The sequence below is a fragment of the Calliphora vicina genome, chromosome 3, assembly GCF_958450345.1.
Source record: "Calliphora vicina chromosome 3, idCalVici1.1, whole genome shotgun sequence".
Lineage (NCBI taxonomy): Eukaryota > Metazoa > Arthropoda > Insecta > Diptera > Calliphoridae > Calliphora > Calliphora vicina.
In genome coordinates, this window is record NC_088782.1 from 114,385,845 (window position 1) to 114,407,949 (window position 22,105).

The following is a 22,105-nucleotide window of genomic DNA, read 5'->3' on the forward strand; positions in this document are numbered from 1 at the left end:
GGTTTTGTGTAGAGTTTCTATTTAGATTTAATCGTGGTTTAGTATAGAGTTTCAGTTTAGCTTTAATCGTGGTTTTAGATAGAGTTTCGGATTAGCTTTAATCGTGGTTTTGTATAGAGTTTTGGATTAGCTTTAATCGTGATTTTGTATAGAGTTTCAGTTTAGTTTTAATCGTGGTTTTGTATAGAGTTTCAGTTTAGTTTTAATCGTGGTTTTGTATAGAGTTTAAGTTTAACTTTAATCGTGGTTTTGTTTAGAGTTTCTGTTTAGCTTTAATCGTGGTTTTGTATAGAGCTTCAGTTTAGCTTTAATCGTGGTTTTATATAGAGCTTCAGTTTAGCTTTAATCATATTTTTATATAGAGCTTCAGTTTAGCCTTAAATTAAATTAAGTTTAAATTAAGCTTTAATGATGGATTTGTATAGGGCTTCATGGTATAGATTTAATTATGTTTTTGTATAGAGTTTCAGTTTAGCTTTAATCTTGGTTTTGTATAGAGTTTCGAATTAACTTTAATCGTGATTTTGTATAGAGTTTCTGTTTAGCTTTAATCGTGGTTGTGTATAGAGCATTAGTTTAGCTTTAATCGTGGTTTTGTTTAGAGTTTCAGTTTAGCTTTACTCGTGGTTTTGTTTAGAGTTTCTGTTTAGCTTTAATCGTGGTTTTGTATAGAGTTTCTGTTTAGATTTAATCGTGGTTTTGTATAGAGCAGCAGTTTAGCTTTAATCGTGGTTTTGTATAGAGTTTAAGTTTAACTTTAATCGTGGTTTTGTTTAGAGTTTCAGTTTAGCTTTTATCCTGGTTTTGTACAGAGTTTCAGTTTAGCTTTTATCCTGGTTTTGTATAGAGTTTCAGTTTAGCTTTAATCGTAGTTTTATATAGAGCTTCAGTTTAGCTTTAATCCTGGTTTTGTATAGAGTTTCAGTTTAGCTTTAATCATGGTTTTGTACAGAGTTTCAGTTTAGCTTTAATCCTGGTTATTTTTATATTTTCAGTTTATCTTTAATCTATTTTAAAGTAAAAAGTTACCAATACTTTTTGTTAAATGTCCTCATAAGAGGATATTATGTGTCTAGCAACTTTTTTTTAAAATAAAATTCTTAATAAAAATTGTTAACATTCTTATTTCTGCCCACAATGACACTCAATTGCCAGCACATTCTGTTTTTTTTTTTTTTTTTTTGCACAATTTTGGTTGAGTAAGTGTATAAAATGTATTTATTTCTTTTCTTTTCATTTTAATTTAACTTTAAATGGAAAATATTTCCTTCCCCCCCATTTAAAGAGAAATATTCTCTTATAATTTCCAGTTCATAAATTTGCTACATGTACAGGGCCCACACTTCAATATAATCCCCGTATCCAGAACTTTGATTTCTTTTTGCAGCAGCATGGGTAAAGCCTCACCGCATTAACATCATACTACAACACAATTTCCACTTAACCATTAGTCATTTCAGATGGTCATCATCATCATCCTCATCATCAGTAGCAGAATTATGGGCATCATCTACCGTATGAATAAAAACCTCAAATTGTGTTGTGAACCACAAAAAAGACTATTAAAAATTTTATGACTTAATTTTAATTTTTTCATTTTGAAAACCAAATAATATTATATTGTTGTATGTATGGAATGGTATGGATTATTAGGCTAGACCCAAAAAAGAATGCATTGAAAATATATCCTCTCTATACCATTCTTTTCTATTGCAATTTTCCAAATGAATTTAAAAATTGTTCATTATTTAACGCTCACTCTTAGCCTTAGCTCCTGTTCATGTGTATTATTTAATGTTCCAGCTACTTTCCTGTACCTCTAATGAAACATTCCCATTATAAGTGCATATGTTTGTACATACAGTTTTATGTATTATTTTTTCCGTACATTAATGTTTAATAAAAAATTTATTTTACCATTTTATTGTGGTTTAATATGGTATAAAAATATTGTGTAAAATTATTATTATGAAATGTTTCGTAGTTCAGAGTTGACATTTTTGTTGTTATTGCTGTGCTGCTGAAGTTGAAATGAAATATTTTTTAATAATTTAATTGGAAATATAATTGGAATTTTTTATTTTTTTCCTTTGCTGGGCAAATTAATAAAAATCTGTAATAGAATTTTTAAATAATGCATGATATTTATGTATGTATTTTCAAGAGTTATAAAGAGAAATTAAAATAAATTCAGCAGTTTTTTTTTTTGATAAAAACACAGCAACATAATTTAGGAGGTAGACAAAAGCATTTAATTTTATTCATTAGCATAATCTTGATGTACATTATTAAAAGTTTCTCTAATATTTTGATAATTGTAGAAATGTACGATTTGCCAAACCCTTCAACATAGCCTACGAATTCATATTATTGTAGTAAGATTCTTCTATAATGAAAAAATATGTATAGTTTTACAGAATTACTTAATTAGTGTAATTAAAAAGACTTAAACTTTTTTTGTATTTACTTGAATATTTCAAAATGTAAGTCCTTGTTAAGATTTTGTTTTGAAAATCAGTAATCAGGGCAACACTGCTCCTGTCATCAGGCATCTGTCAATTGACTTCTCTAAAAAAATTGAGCAAGCTGCGTCATTTATTTTGTGTTTAACAGCCATTGATAGCAGACTACCTCTTGACTTGAGGAGAAATTTGAAAAATGTGAATTTCGTCTGCTCACTAAATATAATTTTTTGCGGAGGAAATCTCTCAAGCTAAGGCTAAGCATGATTAATAGTTTGGGAGCTCTGCACCATCAATTTCAATGGTAAAAAGTGGTTTACTGAAGCTCGTTGTGGCCGTATAAGCACGGAAGATGCCGAACGTTCTGGAAGCCCAGTTGAGGTCTCTACACCCGAAACAATTGACAAAAATCAAGATAAGTGCGAGTGATTGTAGAAGCCATAGGCATCTCACATGGCTCAGTGGTTTCAGTTTCGAAAGATCACTTGGGTATGATAAAGCTTTCCGTAAGATGGCTGAAACGTTTGTCAAAATCGATCACAAAAGCAATCGTGTGACAACTTCGCTGGACTGCTGGATGTGTTTTGGCACCGTTTCGTAACCGTTGATGAATCGTAGATCCACCACAAAACACCAGAGACCAAACAGCAGTTAATACAGTGGGCTTCTCGTGGTGAATCGGCGACAAAGAAGGCCAAGGTGAGTCTGCCACCAGAGTCTTGAAAAATAAAATATTTTTTTTTTTTCAAAAACCTGTGTTTCAGTCAAAAAGTCATGAGCTGTTCAAAATGTAAGTCCCTGTTAAGATTTTGTTTTAAAAATCAGCACTTCATTCTACATTCATTATAGTGAAAAACAACACTGTTCCTGTCAACCGGCATCTGTCAGTTGACTTCTGTCAAAATTTGAGCAAGCTGTGTCATTTATTTTGTGATTGGCAGCCATTGATAGCATACTACCTCGTGACTTGAGGAGATATTGGAAAAAAGTGAATTTCGCCTGCTCAGTAACCTTCGCTTTACCAAAGATTTTTTATGTACATGGTTTACCAATACCCACCCGGGTGGTACAGCTCTTTTATACATATATGCTACGAACAAAATTTAAAAAAAATCCAATAAACCTTATAAATAGTTTAAAATGTTTTTCTTAAATTCTACAGAACTCTAAAATTTGTTTTTATTTAAATACAAACAAAATTAAAAATAAAACCAAGTCGATGTCTCTACAAAACCGAAACAATTGAAAAAAAATCACCATATCGAGCCCTTAGCGTCAAATTATCGTAAGCGACATTTTCTAAATTTTTTTTTATTGCTAAAATTAAAATTTTATGCAGCGACTGATGTTTTAGCGTTCTAAGAATATCAAAATTGTTAATAACTTCAAAAATATAGGGGGTAAGATTTTATCGTAAGTTAATGTTTACATTTTACAGTAAACGAATTTTATCCTAAGCGACACACAGTGGTATAGAAAAAAAAGAGGGAAATAAATCTTTAACTTTTAAATGGTTAGATTGGTTTGAATGAAATTTCACATGCGCAAAGAAGAAGTGTTGTCGAGTTTAAGTTTTGAACGTGGATCTCATGGTCCCACCAGGGGCGCGAACAAGGGTCCTCAAAGTAGGACACTTCGGGTATGTTACATTTTTAAAACGATCATATTTCTTCTATATCGTCGTAGCTGTCAATTATCTCTTACAGCTTAGGAGATATTCGTATTTAAAAATTAAATTTTCAACATTTTTACCCACCCTACTCCAGTTTTTTGATAACAGCGTATCCAAATATTTCCCAATTTTCTTCAGTTTTCCTTTATTGGACTAACAACACATGTATGTGTCAAAGAAAAAAAATAATTATTTAAAAATAGTGACTAAGTCCAAAGTTATTTGCATTTGAATTTATAAAATTTAAAAAAGGCGATTTTTCGCTAATTTTTTGGGAAAAGAAAACTTTTTTTCTTTTTAAGTTATCGCAAAAAATTTCTAAGAGGATGTATAAGGAATTTCTATTTTCTCAAAGCTAAGTTTTCATGAAATATTTTAGATGAAAAAAAAATTAAAAATTGTTGTTATCGAGGGGACCAGGTCCATTCAAAAACACCTATTTTTATGTAAAGTTAAACTTTAGGGCAAAAATTCTCAAATCGCATATTCGATATCAAAATATAGTAACCGATTTTAGGTGGCCCAATATGTTTCTAATTAATTTGTAAAGGGTTCCGATAACCCCTACCCTGTTATGGATATTATAGCCAAAAAACTAAAAATTCCGTGATTACAAATTTCAAAATTTGTTTTTATTTTTCTATTTTAAAAAAAAATTTCATTAAAAAATATTGATAAATAAAAATGTTATTATAATTTAAAAAATTTGTATCTATGCAAAAACTCAATAAAAAGCATTATTTGTCATATTTTTCTAAAAAGTATTCCATGAATTTTTTAATTGTCAAACATTTTCGAAAAGTAGTCAAAATCCTCTATCCATTGATATATAACATGTCTACCTTATATGTTTTACGTGTCAAATAAATCAGGGAAAACTAAACAACTCGCCTAGTATTTACAAAAACAGCAGAAAAATTAAAATTAACCCCATAAAAAAAATATGATTTTAAAAGTTTGGGGTCATTTTAACCCCAAGTGACATTAAACGTTAATTTCCATTCTTGTGCTGTTAATATAAACCCTAGAGTTTATGTTATATTTTTGTTAAATTTCATTAAAATCGGCCCAAAAATATACAACATTTTGAACATTTCGAAATCTTTACAAAAAAAAATCCAAATATTGAAAAATTTGACCTTTGACCTTCACGATTTAAGGGTTAACGTCTTCCGATTTTAGTAAAAGTTTCAGAGTATATTTAGAATTATCTGGACTATAATATTCTGATTAAGTTTGGCTTATAATTCATAAGAGTAAGGAAATACAGCTCATTGGCTTAAAATTGCCAAATAATTGGTTTTTCTCGAAAATTTCAAAATTTAAATCGCAGGTACGGAAAAACTATAAGAGATATTTTCATAATTTTCACATTTTTATTCCCTATTATATTCTTAATAAATCCCAATGAGATGATCAAAAAATTCTGAAATTAGTTTAACAAAATTTTTAAAAACTTGAAAATGGAGTTTTGAAACTGCCGTTAAAAAAATTTTATTTTTTTGTTCATACCTTAGAATAGGTTAACGGTATGCTATGAAGACAAAAACTCATATACAAGTAAATATGGACATATTTTAAGTAAAAATGAGGTTTTATTTTAATATTTATCAAAATATGTTAATTTTGTTCCTACATTTCTTGTTCTAGTGGCCTGAGACACGTTAATGGCGAATTTTTAATAACTTTAACATTTTTTCATCAATTTCTGTTGTTTATGTCTCATTAGAACGACAATTACGTACACATTTTGATTCTTTTAAATTAAACAAGTAAGAGTGCTATATTCGGCTGTGCCGAATCTTATATACCCTTCACCAAATTATACTTCAAAATTTTAAATATTTTTAGGTAAACGAAATTTAATTTTTTTTTAGTTGTTTTTTTAATTTTTTGGAAAAAAAATTATTTTAATTTTTTTTTTTTAAATTTAAATTTTTTTAAATTTAAATTTTTTTTTTTTAAAATTTTAAAAAATTTTTTTTGGTTTTTTAATTTTTTTTTTTTGAAAAAAAAAAATTCGGGTTAAAATTTTTTTTCCCGATTTTGACCCATTGTAGGTCCAACTTAATATGGTCTTATATACGTCGTTGCAAATATCTTTGAAATATCTATCATAAGATATCCATATTGTCTATATTAATGACTTAGTAATCCAGATATAGGTCAAAAATTGGTCAAAAATCGAGGTTGTCTTGGTTTTTTCCTCATATCTCAGCCATTTGTGGACCGATTTTGCTGATTTTAAATAGCAAAATTCTCGAAAGCATGTCTGACAGAATTATTGGAGATTTGGATCCCGAAGATATCTGGGGTCTTCAGAAAACTGATTTCAACAGACAGACAGACAGACAGACAGACAGACAGACAGACAGACAGACAGACAGACAGACAGACAGACAGACAGACAGACAGACAGACAGACAGACAGACAGACAGACAGACAGACAGACAGACAGACAGACAGACAGACAGACAGACGGACAGACAGACAGACAGACGGACATGGCTTAATCGACTCCGCTATCTATAAGGATCCAGAATATATATACTTTATAGGGTCGGAAATGAAAAATGTAGAAATTACAAACGGAATGACAAACTTATATATACCCTTCTCACGAAGCTGAATGGTATAATTACAAAAGTAATTTTTTAATGGCACAATTTTTACAAAAACTGAAAAAATGCATTTTTTCCACTTGTAAATGCATCTCAAAACTTCAGAGGGCTTGCGGCACGTCTTAACCCCAACCGATTTACCTAAAATTTTTTCAGGATGATTTTTTTACTAATGTTCACCAAACTGGGGGGTGAGAGTGGCCAAAATCCAACTTTCGTTTATTAAGGGCCACCCTAGTCTATATGGGAGCTATGACTAATTATGGGCCGATCGTAACAAAATTTGGTGACATGAATTTTGTATATATGAAACTTATTTGAAGCTAAACTTTTGTAGATACATATATAAATTATACATTTATGACCGATAAAGTCCAATTTCGAGAGGACATTTGTATGGGGGCTAGGTGAAATAATGGACCGATTTCATCCAGTTTCAATAGGCTTCGCCCTTGGGCCTAAAAAATAATATGTACCAAATTTGATCGAAATATCTTCAAAATTGCGACCTGTACTCTGCGCACTTTCGACTCAGAAAGTGATACTAAGTTGATCGGTATACTTTAAGGTGGGTGTTAGACCAATATTTTTGGGCGTTACAAACATCTGCACAAACGCAATATACCCTCCCCAACATGGTGGTGTGGTTGGCTGGCTGGCTGGCTGTCCATGTAAACTTTGTGCGCAGAGTACAGGTCGCAATTTTGAAGATATTTCGATCAAATTTGGTACATATTACTTTTTCGGCCAAAGGACCAAGCCTATTGAAACTGGCTGAAATCGGTCCATTATTTCACCTAGCCCCCATACAAATGTCCTTCCGAAATTGGACTTTATCGGTCATAAATGTTAAATTTATCTATGTATCTACACTAATTTCGCTCCAAATAAGTTTTCAATATACCAATTTTTGTTATGATCGGTGCATAATTAGTCATAGCTCCCATATAGATCCGCTTCCGAAAATCACTTTAACGTGCTTAAATCACTTAAAAATGTTGGTATATACACAAAATTCAACATAAATAACTTTCATATAGACATAAATGCCACGACCTAATTTCATGGTGATCGATCCATAATTGGTCATAGCTCCCATATAAGGCCCACTTCCGAAAATCACTCACGAATATAAATTATTGAAATTTTAAAAGAAAAATATTTTTACTCATTTACTTGGTGTAGGGTATTATATGGTCGGGCTTGACCGACCATACTTTCTTACTTGTTTTTGCTTAAATTTGTTATTATAACTCCGAAACTACTGAGTCGATTAAAACGCAATATATAAACGGATTAAAGTCTATGTAAACTTGAACTTTACTTTAATAATATCTGTTTAATACTTTTTGAATTATCATAAATTATGTGGAGAAACATCTAAATAAAAACACAACTTTAGAAAAAAAATTTTTCTAAGAAAAGATAAAATCACTGTTTATTGTTGGAGTTTTGTTTAAGCTTTGATATTTTTACAAATAAAGTTTGAGTGTCTGTGAATCTCAATTACTCTATGGTTTTATTTGTATAATATTTAGTTTTTCTAAAGCCTTTTGGGAAAAGGTTTCCTGATGATCTGGCCTAAGCAACCAGTGAAATGTGCATAGAAACTAGCTTATCCCCCAACAATAAATTTCAGTGAATCTATCAATAAAATTGGGAAATTAATATAAAAAAAAATTTTACTAAAAATTATTTTTTTTAAATTTGGAACCACAATACATCAAAATTGTGTAGTGGTTTAAAAAGCCTCTAGAATTTTTCGATTTTGTTGCCCTGTATTATGTCCAAATTTGCGTGATCCAGTCAAGTACAGCGTGATCCAGTTAATTCTTGAAATTTCCATAATCCAAATAATTAAATTTCTGGGATTAATTTGAAGAATAAATATTTAATTTTGACAGATATTTGGTAACATTAGAAGCAAGTAGGACTCAATATTCAAAGTAAACTAGTTTACGTTTTTTTGCTTAGAAGAAAATGCTAAAAATGTCCATCATTTTTGTATAACTCGAGGATTATAGTATGGTGCAGTATTTAAATCATTTTAAATCATATTCATTTCATTTCTACAATATTTTATTTAAAGCATACATATATGAATTCTGAATTCATTAAGGTGATAGATATTGCCAATCTGATATATTCATAATTTAAATTTAAGTTCAAAAATTACAAAATTTAAACATAATCTGTTAAATTATCTACGTCACTGTAATTTTTCAACACTATGTTTTTAATGCTTTTCCTTTCACATATTTACTAGCATGTAGTTTCTACATAACTTATATACTAAAAATAAAAACTACAATACTTTCATTAAACCACTTACCAAATCTCTGCCTGTACTGACATAACTTTCCAACGGACTGCATGGACGCAGTCGATTAAGGCCCAATGTGTTGCCAGTGCTGCTAATTGCTGTATGATCGCACAATTTAGGTGTCTCATAATCATAAATTTCCAACATTAAACGTCGCTTTCCCTTAGTGCTCATCAAGGCCAATGCTGTTTTTTCGCCACTACCACCACTGCCGCCGCCACCCTGCTGCTGCTGGCCATCCTTGGCTGTCTTGCTCGATATATAATTTAAACTTTCCTTAACAGAGCTCAAACCACTGCCACCACCATGCTTGGATGATGATGATGAGGAGCCAGAGCCAACCCCACCACCACCACCACCAGATTGCTGGTAACCACTGTATTTATTTTCCTGATTAAATATACTCGACTGTGTGGGACCATAAATATACGTATCAACTGGATTCCAGGCATTATCAATGTTAACACGTAAATTCTTGCCCATTTTGGGATTCTGGGGACTGTAGTAGTAGTTGCTGCCATGAGTGCTGGGATCCAATATGGTCGGCTTGCCACCATCAGCGGAGGAGGCAACGGGCGGTGGTGGTGGCGGTTGACCTGTTGTAACACTTGTTTGTTTTATTGGCACATATGTGCCATAACTGTCCCACATACGCAGACGTGTTATCCAGGGTGGTAAATCAGCCTAGTAGCGAAATAATGAGAAAAAAACAAAGGGTATTTATACAAAATGTTAGAGTGAGAAAAACGAGTACAAGAAGTTACAATTTATTTTTATACATAGTTGTGTATGTATGTGTGCATATACGTGAAAGTTATGTATTTGTTTAAGTAAAAGGACAAGTCATAACCCAGCTGTTAAGCAAGTACTCACTGTATCCCTTGTAGACAGTAAATGTCACTAATGTCTGATCACTTGGCTGACTTCAAATGATATATTTTGGGTCATTTGACAAGTATATATTATTTGTAGTGCAGAGAAAATTTAATTGGTTACTTTATAGAAATGTTTTTGATTTTTAATATTGTTTGTATTGCAAGAAATCTAAAACCTCCAAATCCTAAATTTAAATATTTCTTTCACATAAAAACTATTTTAGATTCTAATTTACTCTAACAAATTACTAAGATTCTACTTCACAGCATCTTTAATTATACACCCAACAATTCTTTTCTTGCTTAATTCCCATCTCTACTGTATTAATTCCCTTTTTCCTACCTCCCCATTCCACAAATATTCCCTAGATTGTATTACAGCATACTTACAAACCAGGTCATAAATTAACAATCTACAAGTAAAGAAAAATCTCAAGATACTTTTTCTTCTATATACGAAAGAAAGTCTTACAAATCTCTTGTGTTGCTGTTTTTCATTTGTGCAAAAAAAGGTTTCTTTTGAAATATTAATTCCAATACGTTACACTGTGCAACATAGAAACAAAACAAAACAAAACGAGAAGCTTTTTATTTATAGTTTTTGAGCTGTTATGCTATTTTTCTCTCTTCATGTTGTTGTTTTATTTAATGTTTGTCTTTAGTAATTGCTGTTGTTTTATGTTATTGTTGTAGTTGTTGCTGTTGTGCTGCTGTTGTTTTCATACCAGAGTTAGTATTGTGTTTAAGCCAAGAATATATATTTGTATACACTCAGAGTTAAATTGGTGGTACTCTTTTTTCAGGCTATTTTAAAAATAACTATAAGATTCCCAAGTTCTGCAATGTTTGTCTGCAAAAAATTTATCAAAAAATTTGTTCCACCAAATGTGGTTTTCACCGGTCTCACTGGTTAGTGATTGTTGGAATATTTCCAGCTGAATATTAAAAAAAAACAAGTAAGAAAGTCGGTCATGCCCGACCATATAATACCCTACACTAAGTAAAAGAGCAAAAACATTTTTCTTTTAAAATTTCAATAATTTATATTTTTGAGTGATTTTCGGAAGTGGGGTTATATGGGGGCTATGACCAATTATGGACCGATCACCATGAAATTAGGTCGTGTGATTTATGTCTATATTAAAGTTAACTATGTTGAATTTTGTGAGTATACCGACATTTTTAAGCGATTTATGCATGTTAAAGTGATTTTCGGAAGCGGGTCTATATGGGAGCTATGACTAATTATGGACCGATCGTAAAAAAATTTGGTGACATGAATTTTGTGTATATAAAACTTATTTGGAGCTCAATTTGTATATAAATTAAAGATTTACGACCGATAAAGTCCAATTTCAGAAGGACATTTGTATGGGGGCTAGGTGAAATAATGGACCGATTTCATCCAGTTTCAATAGGCGTGATCCTTGGGCCGAAAAAATAATATGTACCAAATTTGATCGAAATATCTTCAAAACTGCTACCTGTACTCTGCGCACAAAGTTTACATGGACAGCCAGCCAGCCAACCAGACGGACGGACGGACATCGTTTAATCGACTCAGAAAGTGATTCTAAGTCGATCGGTATACTTTTGGGCGTTGCACACATCTGTACAAACGCATAATTCCTTCACCACTATGGTGGTGAAGGGTATAACAATAAAGCCAAATAATCCCAGGGCGTATGATTAATAAAGCTGTTTAGTAGAAGTAAATTTCATTAAGTATACGCCCCCTTCTTAGATGACTTCTTTTGTAAAATATGTACATATGTACAATGAAACTTAATCAATAAAATTTTAAGAACGCAAAAAAAAATTAGAGGCTGTATGTGCATTAGAGTGACAGCCGATTTTTTTTTTTAGATTTTAAAGAGTGCCGGGTGGAATATTGTGACACTAGGCCTAAATGTTAAGTGCTGAAAATTTGAGCCAAATCGGGCAACGATTTCTGGACGCGCATCGAGGTCAAAGTTCAGATATATGCAAAATTTTACTGTTAATATGGAATAAATAGGTGAAACTCGATAACTTTCTGCATTGTTTTCTAGAAATATGTAGATTTATTTATATTAATGAATATTACATTAAAAAAAATTTGGAAATTAACCCTGTATCTCCTTTGGTTCAAAATGACCCAAAATTAGAGAAAAATGCAAATTTTTCAGTTTTTGAACTAAATAAATACTTTTACAATTGAATGCAAAAGAATCGAAATATGTACGTAATTATCGTTGTAATGAGATATAAATGACAAAATTTGATTAAAAAATTTTAAAGTTATTACAAATTCGCCAGGCCATTAACGTGTTTCAGGCCACTTGAACAAAAAATTTAGAAAAAAAATTAAGAAATTTCGAGAAAAATTAAAATAAAAGCTCATTTCTACTTAAAATATGTCCATATGTACTTGTATATGAGTTTTTGTCTTCGTAGGATACCGTTAACCTATTAGCAGGTATGGCCAAAAAAAATAATTTTTTTAAATGCTGTTTCAAAACTCCATTTTCAAATTTTTAAAAATTTTGTTAAACAAATTTCAGATTTTTTCGATCATCACATTGGGGTTTATTGACATCAAAATAGGGAATAAAAATGTGAAAAAATTATGTCAATACCTCTTACAGTTTTTCCGTACCTGCGATTTAAATTTTGCGTTTTTCAAGAAAAACGAATTTTTTGTCCATATTTAGGCGAATGAGTCCAATTTCCTTACTGTTATAAATTGTAAGTAAAACCTATTCATAATATTATAGTCCTTGTAATTTTAAATATGTTCTGAAAGTTTTACTAAAATCGGAAAACGATAACCTTTGAATCGTGAAGGTCAAAGGTCAAATTTTTCAATATTTGGAATTTCTAATGAAAAGATAGCGAAATGTTATATATTTTTGGGCCGATTTTCATGAAATTTTGTAGCATTTTCTGATAGGAGGGTTACTTGTGCGCCACCTTGTATAACGATCCAGAATATATAGACTTTGTGGGGTAGCAAATGAAAAATATAGAAATTACAAACGCCACTCTTGGCGAAGGGTATAACAAATGGGATTTTAATTTGATATTGCTTGATTTCTATTATTAAGTTTTTACTTTTTTTACTCAATAAAAAAATATTTCTGTATAAAAAAGAAAATAAACGAAATAAGTTTTATTTTATGACGGTAAAAATAAAACTCCTCAAATGAGTTTTAATTTAGACGGCTAATTAAACTCTCTTTTTAAAATTTTGGTCGGAACTTTTATATTAAAGTTGAAAAATAACTGTTAACGTTGCACAGAGGGGCCAAACATACTAATTTTGCGGATTAATTGAAAAAACAAATTTCAAGTATCCTGAAAACTGAAAGTGCCAGCTTAAAGAGCACAAAATTCTACATCAGCAGGCAAAAAATTAATGTGAAATATTAAAAGGTATTTTTATAGTCACTGTTGAGATTACATATTGTGAGAAAAAAACCTAAAAAATTTATAAAAAAAAAATAAAAAATTGCGCAAATAAATACTATTTGTGATAGGTAATTTAAAAAAATTAACAAATCTAATTATGCAACTATCAAGTTCAGGTATTTAGTGATATGTTTTGGTTAAATTTAAATTTGAATTATTTGTGGAAGTGGCTTTGATATTAGTTTGTATATTGGAAGTGCAAAAAAAAAATGGATTTTGTCAGTTCAAATAGACATAAAGTTATTAGCTGGGCTCAGCTGGGCAGAGAATTTAATATAATTTAAAAGCCTGGACAGTTAGGCGTTGTTTCAGAAAAAATTAGGTTGCGCATCGCTGCGCCTCATAAGTTATATGTAAATTAGTAAAAGCTTCACCCTTTAAGTCTACAATCAAAAAACACTTTGCTATTCTGATCAACGTTTTATTGCTGTCGTTTTTGTTGTTGTTATTGTCATTGTTTTTGTCATTGTTTTATAAGAGATGTGCAAGTGTTGTGATTAATAATACAAGAGTCCCGTGTGAGTCAGGCCTGGACGTATTACAATGAGATAAACAATAATAAAATTTTACCAATTACTTTTCTTTATTTCAGTTTAGTTTTCCATCCATTGATTTTCTAATCGTGAATGAATAGCACGGGGAATTTTAACAATTTTAATTCTCATGCACTCACGCTTGTATATGCTTGTTTAAATTTTTTTTTTGTGATTAATTCGAAGTTTTTTCTTGTGGTTAATACGAAGTCATCCGATAGCAAGCAATTTAGCTTAATAAAAAAAAAATCATGTTAGTGAGCGCGAGAATTTTAAAGTTTTATATCGGGAGCCAGTTATCACTCACGTTCAGTTCTGTAGTTTTTATATTATCTCATTTCAAATATTGTGTTGTATAAATTTCAAAGCAGTGCATTTAAACTTTGCAAGTATTTTAGGGAAAGATCTCTATTATTCAACCTCCCATTACTAGTTAATAGAATGATATCATCTTAAAACAATATGGTAGTTTTTTTATCAATAACATGCATAAATTTAGTATGTCTCATTGATGTAGTTCTATAGATATAGGAGAATTAATAATTCATTTGTATGGGGGGAACCCGATTCCACCCACGTATACCCTTCCGATTTTGGCGGAACGTGTAGTTTGTTTTTAGAGTTACCCGCAGCAAATTTAGTGTGCATAACTCTTGTAGTTCTAAAGATATAGCACAGTTAATAATTATTTTATATGGTGGGTAAATGAGTTCCCCCTCCTATATCCCTAAAATTTTGTTAAAATATGCGGATTGGTCTAAGGGCTACCCACGTAAAATTTTGCGAGCGTCGCTTTTATTGTTGTTGAGATATTAATAAATCCGTAAAAAAGGGGCATTTGACCCCACTGTGCGTTGGTGCTGTGATCGTTTTTAATAGATTGTGTTAGATCACTTTAATATGAATATATTGGTATATGACTGATCAGAATACGATTCCATCCGCGACGAATTTAAACATTACGAGGCATAAACGTCTATGATAGAAAATGCTGGCAGGGTGATTAAGGATATGACTCCTAATTTAGCTGCAATATCTCGGATTTTAGTTTAGAAAAATGTTTAACTAATAATATAGAATTTTCTTGGAGTGTATATTTGTTTATAGTGTTGATGTTAAGTATTAAAATCTTTTATTGTTGTTGCCGATGTTATTGTTTTTGTTTTTTGTTTTCCCAGCTTAAGCTGAAACTCATATATAGTGACTACTAGTATTTAGAACTCCAGTTTTTCTTTTTTTTTTTGTAGTTAGTGGCGGCATGGAATAAAAGGAATTCTGGTATTTTTGTAGAGTGGGAGCAAAAAAAAAAAAAAATTGTAGAATATTAAAGCCATTGTTAGTTAAACCTAAAAGATGTGTACATAAATATCACACACATATATGTATATCCTTAATCATTTGTGTGGAGATAAGAGCAAGTAGAAGTGTGTGTGTTTACAGTGTCACATCTTTGTAGTGGTGTTGGTAAGTAGTCGTCCTGATAGTGGAACGTGTAGTGAGTGTTTGTTTTCATGCTTCTTTTTTTTTTTTTGTTATTATGACGCCCTCTAGCGACAGTTACGATTTTTTTTCTACTCCCACACTCCTTCTTTTCCGCTACTCTTTTATTTTATTATTATTTTTTTTTTTGTTTTGTTTAAAGTGTTGACGTAAAAGTGCAGAAACTTGTTTGTTTTCATTCAGTTTTTGTTGTAGTCATATACTTAGTAGTCGTAGTTTTTATTGTTGTTGCTATTGTTGTCATTGCTGTAGCTATTGTTATTGTTGTAAGTGTTGTATCTGTTTGAATTGTTAATTTTAAGGCGTTAAAATGTTAAGTAAACTAGGTCTTTATAACATTCATTTATATTTTATAACACATCTTTAGTAAAGAAATATTTACACACACTCAAATATAGATACTCGCACATAGATACATACATATACATATACACTTACAGAGGGAATCTTAAATGTAAGTATGTAAATGTTTGTAAGTATAAAAATACAACTAAAACCTAGTTTCTATAAACACACATAAAGATATGATATGCAGGCTGTACTAAGACACATAAATAAACACTTGTATTAAAGTATTGTTATATACATACGTATGTATGTACATTAGGGTGGCCCCTATTGTATGGAGGAGAAGTAAGGAGTCGATGTTCCCAACTAAAATGAAAATTTAGTTTGTTTGCGTTTGAGTTTTATCAAATGGTACAGAGGTCCTTTCATACGATTTTTATGATTTCTCGCAAACTAAACATATGAAATATTGTTGTCATGTGAAAAGTCATTGAATGTCGCTATCATTAACTGAATTGAATTCTCGTGAATATCGAGCTGGTGAGCCGGCGCACCAAATACTAAACCCAGGACAACAATTTTGAGAAGCAATTCCTCAGAATGAATTAAAATTTTATTTTAGTTGGAAACTTCCGTCATTTTTTTTTTGGGGCCACTCTAACATATGTATATAAATAGTATCTGCACATATGTATGTATTTTTGGTACACTATGTCTCTGTATATTGTATGTCTTGTATGATTTTGACACAAAGTCATTAACCATTATGTTTTTCAGTAATTTGTAGCATTAAACATACGAGTTTTTTATTAACAGAGTAACAATATACATTTGATACAAAGTGTATGGCATTTCATGCTGCAAGGTCAGGTTTTTTTTTAAATGTTAAGATGTTTCATAATTTTTGGTAATTGATAATAGTTTTAACGAATTGTTTTAGAAAATGGAATAGAACTTTGTAGCACATTTCCAAGAATTTCAACAAAACGTTTACGTACATACCGAATTGTGCAGTAACAAAAGTCAATCCATCAACTTAGCTCAATTAATACTAATACAATATATATTAGTATATTGTTATTAATAGTTCCCAAATAGTTTATGTCAATTTTAGTATAAGACATCTAAGAAAAACATGAACAAGGGAAGCTAGAATCGAAGTCCCAATCTACTTATACTTTGATCCCGGTTAACAAATCATATTTAAATGAAGCCTAAATTCATAGTTCATACTAATACCGTTACTCGTTAACTAATATTAGATAACACTATGCAACAAATGAAGACTTTTGGAAAAGCACAAGATCATGACAGTATAGGTTCGACTCTACTACCAAAGGGTAGTAAAACCCTATACGCAGTTTGTCCATTTTGGTGACGGATTTTTTTTATGGGCCCCCAAAGTTTCTGAAAATCAGTGGGACCTCTAAAAAAGGTGTCATCAGTTTTTGGTTAATAGCTAATTCAGACTTTGTGATACGGCTTAACCTCATATGTCAATAATATAGCTATGAGCCCGCCAAATAAATTTTGTTAAGATTTTTTTTCCAAAAAATTGTTTTTTTGTGCACTTTTGTTGAAAAAATATAGGAAGAAATTTTTTTTTTACTTTTTTTAGAATAACTTCCAAGGACTCCTAATTTTTCAATAACAATATTTTGCAAAGTTGTAGCTACGGTAAATCTGAATAACTCTTGTGAACATACCAATGCAATCCGAACATATCTAGGCATTCTAAATAGCTGTCAAATATCACTTTGTAGCTTAACAATTTAAGTTTTTTACTATTTTTTTGACTCTAAAACAAAAATGTTTTGTTAAAAATGTATGTTCGAGTGTATACTTCTCTATTGTGCTGGTTCCGGGCACACCACTTTATCCAATCTTGATCACGCAAGACCGGCTTGATGCAAGATATGAAAAAACATTAAGATTTTTGAAAGTGGGCAAGTTTTGTGGAGCCTCTTACTACGTTTATACGCACGGCTTATTCGCAAATAAAAATATTGCAATTAGAAAAAATTCCCGCATAAACAGTGACTTAATTTTATATTTGCGAATAGCTAACTCACGAAAACAATTCCTGATTAACGACACTATTTGCAAATAAGGTTTAAACATTGCCATATGTTTTAACGTTTTTAGTTTATTAAGACGTTTTTTAACTATTTCATTGCATTTTTGCATTAATTTCATTGCAAGACAAACAAGAACTTTTATTTTCATTTTTGCATTTAAAAAAATAAAAAAATGTATCATATTTTATTCAATAATAGAGCTACCAAATAATTAAATTTTACCATCCGGCATCTCATAAAAACAAGAATTTTCCGTAACCAATATGACATATAAACAGTGAGTTAGTTAATTGCAAATAATTTTTATTTGCGAATAGGCTACGTATAAACGTAGTATCTGAAGAGTAGATATAAGCTTTTTATATAAGTTTTTGATATCGGTGGAAACCTTATGACTTGGAGATTGACATTTTAGTGAAATGAATTAATTTTCTGTTTTTTAGGACGTATTTTACCTTAAAAATTAACAATATTATAAAATGGTGATTTTCCATCAAGAAAAATAAAAACTTTGAATTAATGTAAAATTTGAACAGTTACAGATATCACAATAAAATTAGGAAGTAATATAGATCCAAATGTTCTTAAGTCAATGGCATCACTAATGTTGCCCTTCTGTGTTTTCAAACATCAAAATTCCTAAAACGGGGAAAATGTGTTCCAAAAACTGAGTTTTTTTTTGGAAAATAGCCAACTTTGACGTTATTTACAGTATGATAGTAAAAACGTTTTGTATATATATAAACAACATATAGGGCTATACAAGTTTGAGGATCAGTGCTTTTGGTTTTTAGAATATTTTACTCAAACCTAAAATTTTGTTTCAAAATTGGCCAAGTTTGGATATCGCTGCAGGGTACAATGTCCGCTTAAGTTAGTCATATTTTACTTTATACGTTTTTGCATTAAGTTCTCTTTCCAGATCATAAAAAAATTTATATAGCCACGAAGAAAATTAGTTTTTTATAAAGGAAAAACTATGGGGACTTTTCTGGGAAAAAACTTAAAAAACACACGCATACAAAGTTGAAATATATAAAAAGATGCGGGACGAAATAATTGTTATCAGCTTGGTTTTATTTTCTTTAGAATTTCGTCGCAAATATACGTCATATATAAAAAACAAATTTCGACCTTTCGTAGGCCCATCGTATATAAAATCCAAAAAAAAGATCGAGCAAAATTTAAAAAAAAAATTAAACCTAAATATCTCTTGAACTTAAAGACATAACCTACAGATAAAAGCATATTTTCGTAGACCTTCTCAAGGGCTGGCTTTTTGGCGATTTTTTTTTTAAATATGTGACATTGAGGGTCCACTCACTGATCCCCATTCCGAACACTTCAGCCGAGTAAATAATACAGCACAACATAGAAGTGTGGACTTGATCATACTATTTTAACAAAAAAATTTTGTTTTAGCGTCAAAAAATAGTAAAAACGAAAATTTTTAAGGTACAAAGTGATCTTTATGTGCTATTTAGAGTGACTAGACACGTTTAGAATGCATTCTCAATAGTTGTTCAACTTTACCGTAGCTACAAATTTGCTAAATATTGTTGGTGAAAAAAAACTATTTTTCTTCCTATATTTTTTCAACAAAAGTGCACAAAAGTGCACGAAAAGCCATTTTTTGGAAAAAAAATTTTAACAAAATTTATTTGTTGGACTCTTAGCTATATTAATGCCATATGAATTTAAGCCGTATCACAAAGTCTGAATTAGCTGTTAACCAAAAACTGATGACACCTTTTTTAGAGGCCCCACTGATTTTCAGAAACTTTGGGGGCCCATAAAAAAAATCGGTCACCAAAATGGACAAACTGAGTATAGGGTTTTACTAGCCTTTGGTAGTAGAGTCGAACCTATATAGTCATGATCGTGTGTTTTTTTCACTGTTGCACTGTGTAATAAGTCGTAGTTAGCCGAAGAGCAGAATTATTGCATCCACTATTTTTTCTGAAGAGGTGGATAAATTTATAAATACCGAGTAATTCGCCAATATTTTAATGTTTAATTAATTTGTACAATATTTGAATAAATTTTCGATTTTTTTAAAATTTTTATATTGAACGGTTTATGTTTCATTTAACTTAATACAAGTATAAGTTTTGAAATTTAAAAAACAATTTCGAAAAAACAACTGGAAAAAAAATTTAAATTTTGTTTACCTAAAAATATTTAAAATTTTTATTTTAAAGTATAATTTAGTGAAGGGTATATATGATTCGGCACTGCCGAATATAGCTCTCTTACTTGTTTTTTTCTTAGTTTGTTTTACAATTATGTATATGAAATGTTCATTTAGTCTTCCTTGAAAGCCCGAATTAAACTGAAATCTTTAATTTATGGTTTAGTTTGTTAATGTTTTAAAACGTATTGAATGATGTGATTAACAGAATTAATATTTTTCGAATTAACTATCGTTTAATTAGCGAAGGGAGTGTCCTAGGAGTGAAGACGTATACTTAATATTATTAGTAAATAAATTGTTATGTTAATCATACGTCAAGTAGCACTTTCTCAATTTTGTTATCTAAGTGACCGAACTTGTTGATTTACACTTTCTTAAGTGATCACTTTTGCTGAACTCTTTATTTACAAAAAAACTGAAACTTTTGAAGTTACCTTGAAGGTTGTAAAAGAAGTACTTTAGGAGGTGAGACGTATACTTAATATTAGTAATAAATAAATACAGAGTGATAAATTTCTTCTGTTCGAAATATTGACTAGTCCCTACGTCCGCGAACTAAAATGAACAAATATTGCAAACTTATATCCAAAGTGAGTGCTATGTAGCACAAACTGTGCGTTTGTTGAAAAGAAGTTTTGTCCGAATTGTAGCACCCACAGCTAGTTTTGTAAGCAAGTTTATGCAATAAGTTCGTGAGACTGAGTTGCTGGTGGATAATGACGAATGTGTACAACATAAGCCAAGAACATCGAACGTTATTTCGCTCATCATCGAGCGCTACAGAGCCATGATTAAGGCCTTTTTATGGACTGAAGTGGAAAACATGAACTTGGATAATCTTTGGTTTCAGCAAGATGGCGCACAATATCACACTGCTCATCAAATAATCGAGTTATTGCATACTAAGTTCGGTAATCGTGTTATCAATCGTCTTGGTGATTTCAATTGGCCGCCTCGAACATACGTCGTTAAAGTCTTATGCGAATAAACCATAAATGATCCACCCCCTTAAAGTTAATATCAACCGAGCCATTCGTGAGATAGATCCAGCAATCGTCTGGAAGAATAAGCTGCTGCAAAGCCAGCCGTGGTTTACTACGAACTGTAATTTTAGTATATATTGAGAATTATCAGAATTTTGAAATATTTAACCTATTTCCAAGTCAATTAACTCGTTTTCATATTGTACACTAAATCATTTCTCCCTCTGTAAGTATATCTGCGTATGTATCTGCAAAATCCCTCATATATGTAAAAGATTCATATGCATATTTAGAGTATGTTACTAATTACATTCATGTTAAGTTTCATTTATTATAAAAGAGTGATTAGCTTGGGTTTTTTCTCTCTTCATACATTCATATGTTTATATACATTTTCCAACTACAGTTTTTTTTTGTATCCCCATTCCTTAACATCAAATAAAGAAAGTCCCAATTGTGTCAGTATGTTTGTCATTATATAGCTAAATATGTTTGTATATAAACGCCCGCATGTATTGTATTTTTGTCTATGTACGACTCTATAGTTTATGTTTATTTAAAAAAGGTATGTCAGATGTTAAGGGATTTAATATTAACATCTATTAACATGTAACATTTGGGTTTTAATATAGATAAACATGGGATTCTTTTTTTATTATTATTATTATTTCTACTTACATATATCCATAGCTAGGTTTAATTAGATGTGTCATAATGAAAAGCTGCTAGAAATAAGCAATATTATTTTTGTATGACTCTAAGCAGAAACAAGGAGTAAGGGTATATGTTTTAATTAAAACGATTTTAATAGATGAAACGTGTAATATTTAGAATAATAAAACTGTGAAATGGATCTTTGCAATAAGAAAATGCAAAAGGTTTTAAAAGCACCAATTTCATTTATGAAATATTGGGAGTATGACTGGAAAATGTGGGATTTACAATAGATGGCGTATTTTTTTTTAACGCGATTTTGGGTTTTAATGACTTATATGTGATATCTGTCATTTATTCTCACTTAGTTATTGAACATTATAATGTAAACAACTAAGTTTTCTTTTGCTTCGAAAATGCCGAATTTTGTATCCACGGTTCGTCATATGCGGGAAGTTTTGCTTTACTTCT

General features: G+C 30.6%; 1 protein-coding gene across 1 annotated transcript in view; it reads right to left on the reverse strand.

Annotated features, from left to right (window-relative positions):
• The window catches only part of LOC135955691 (uncharacterized), a 365,923-nt gene that overhangs the window by 53,472 nt on the left and 290,346 nt on the right, over positions 1 to 22,105 (reverse strand). The window contains exon 11 of the mRNA XM_065506049.1: positions 9,089 to 9,763. Within this exon, the coding sequence (XP_065362121.1) occupies positions 9,089 to 9,763 (675 nt within the window). The remainder of the gene's footprint in view (positions 1 to 9,088; positions 9,764 to 22,105) is intronic.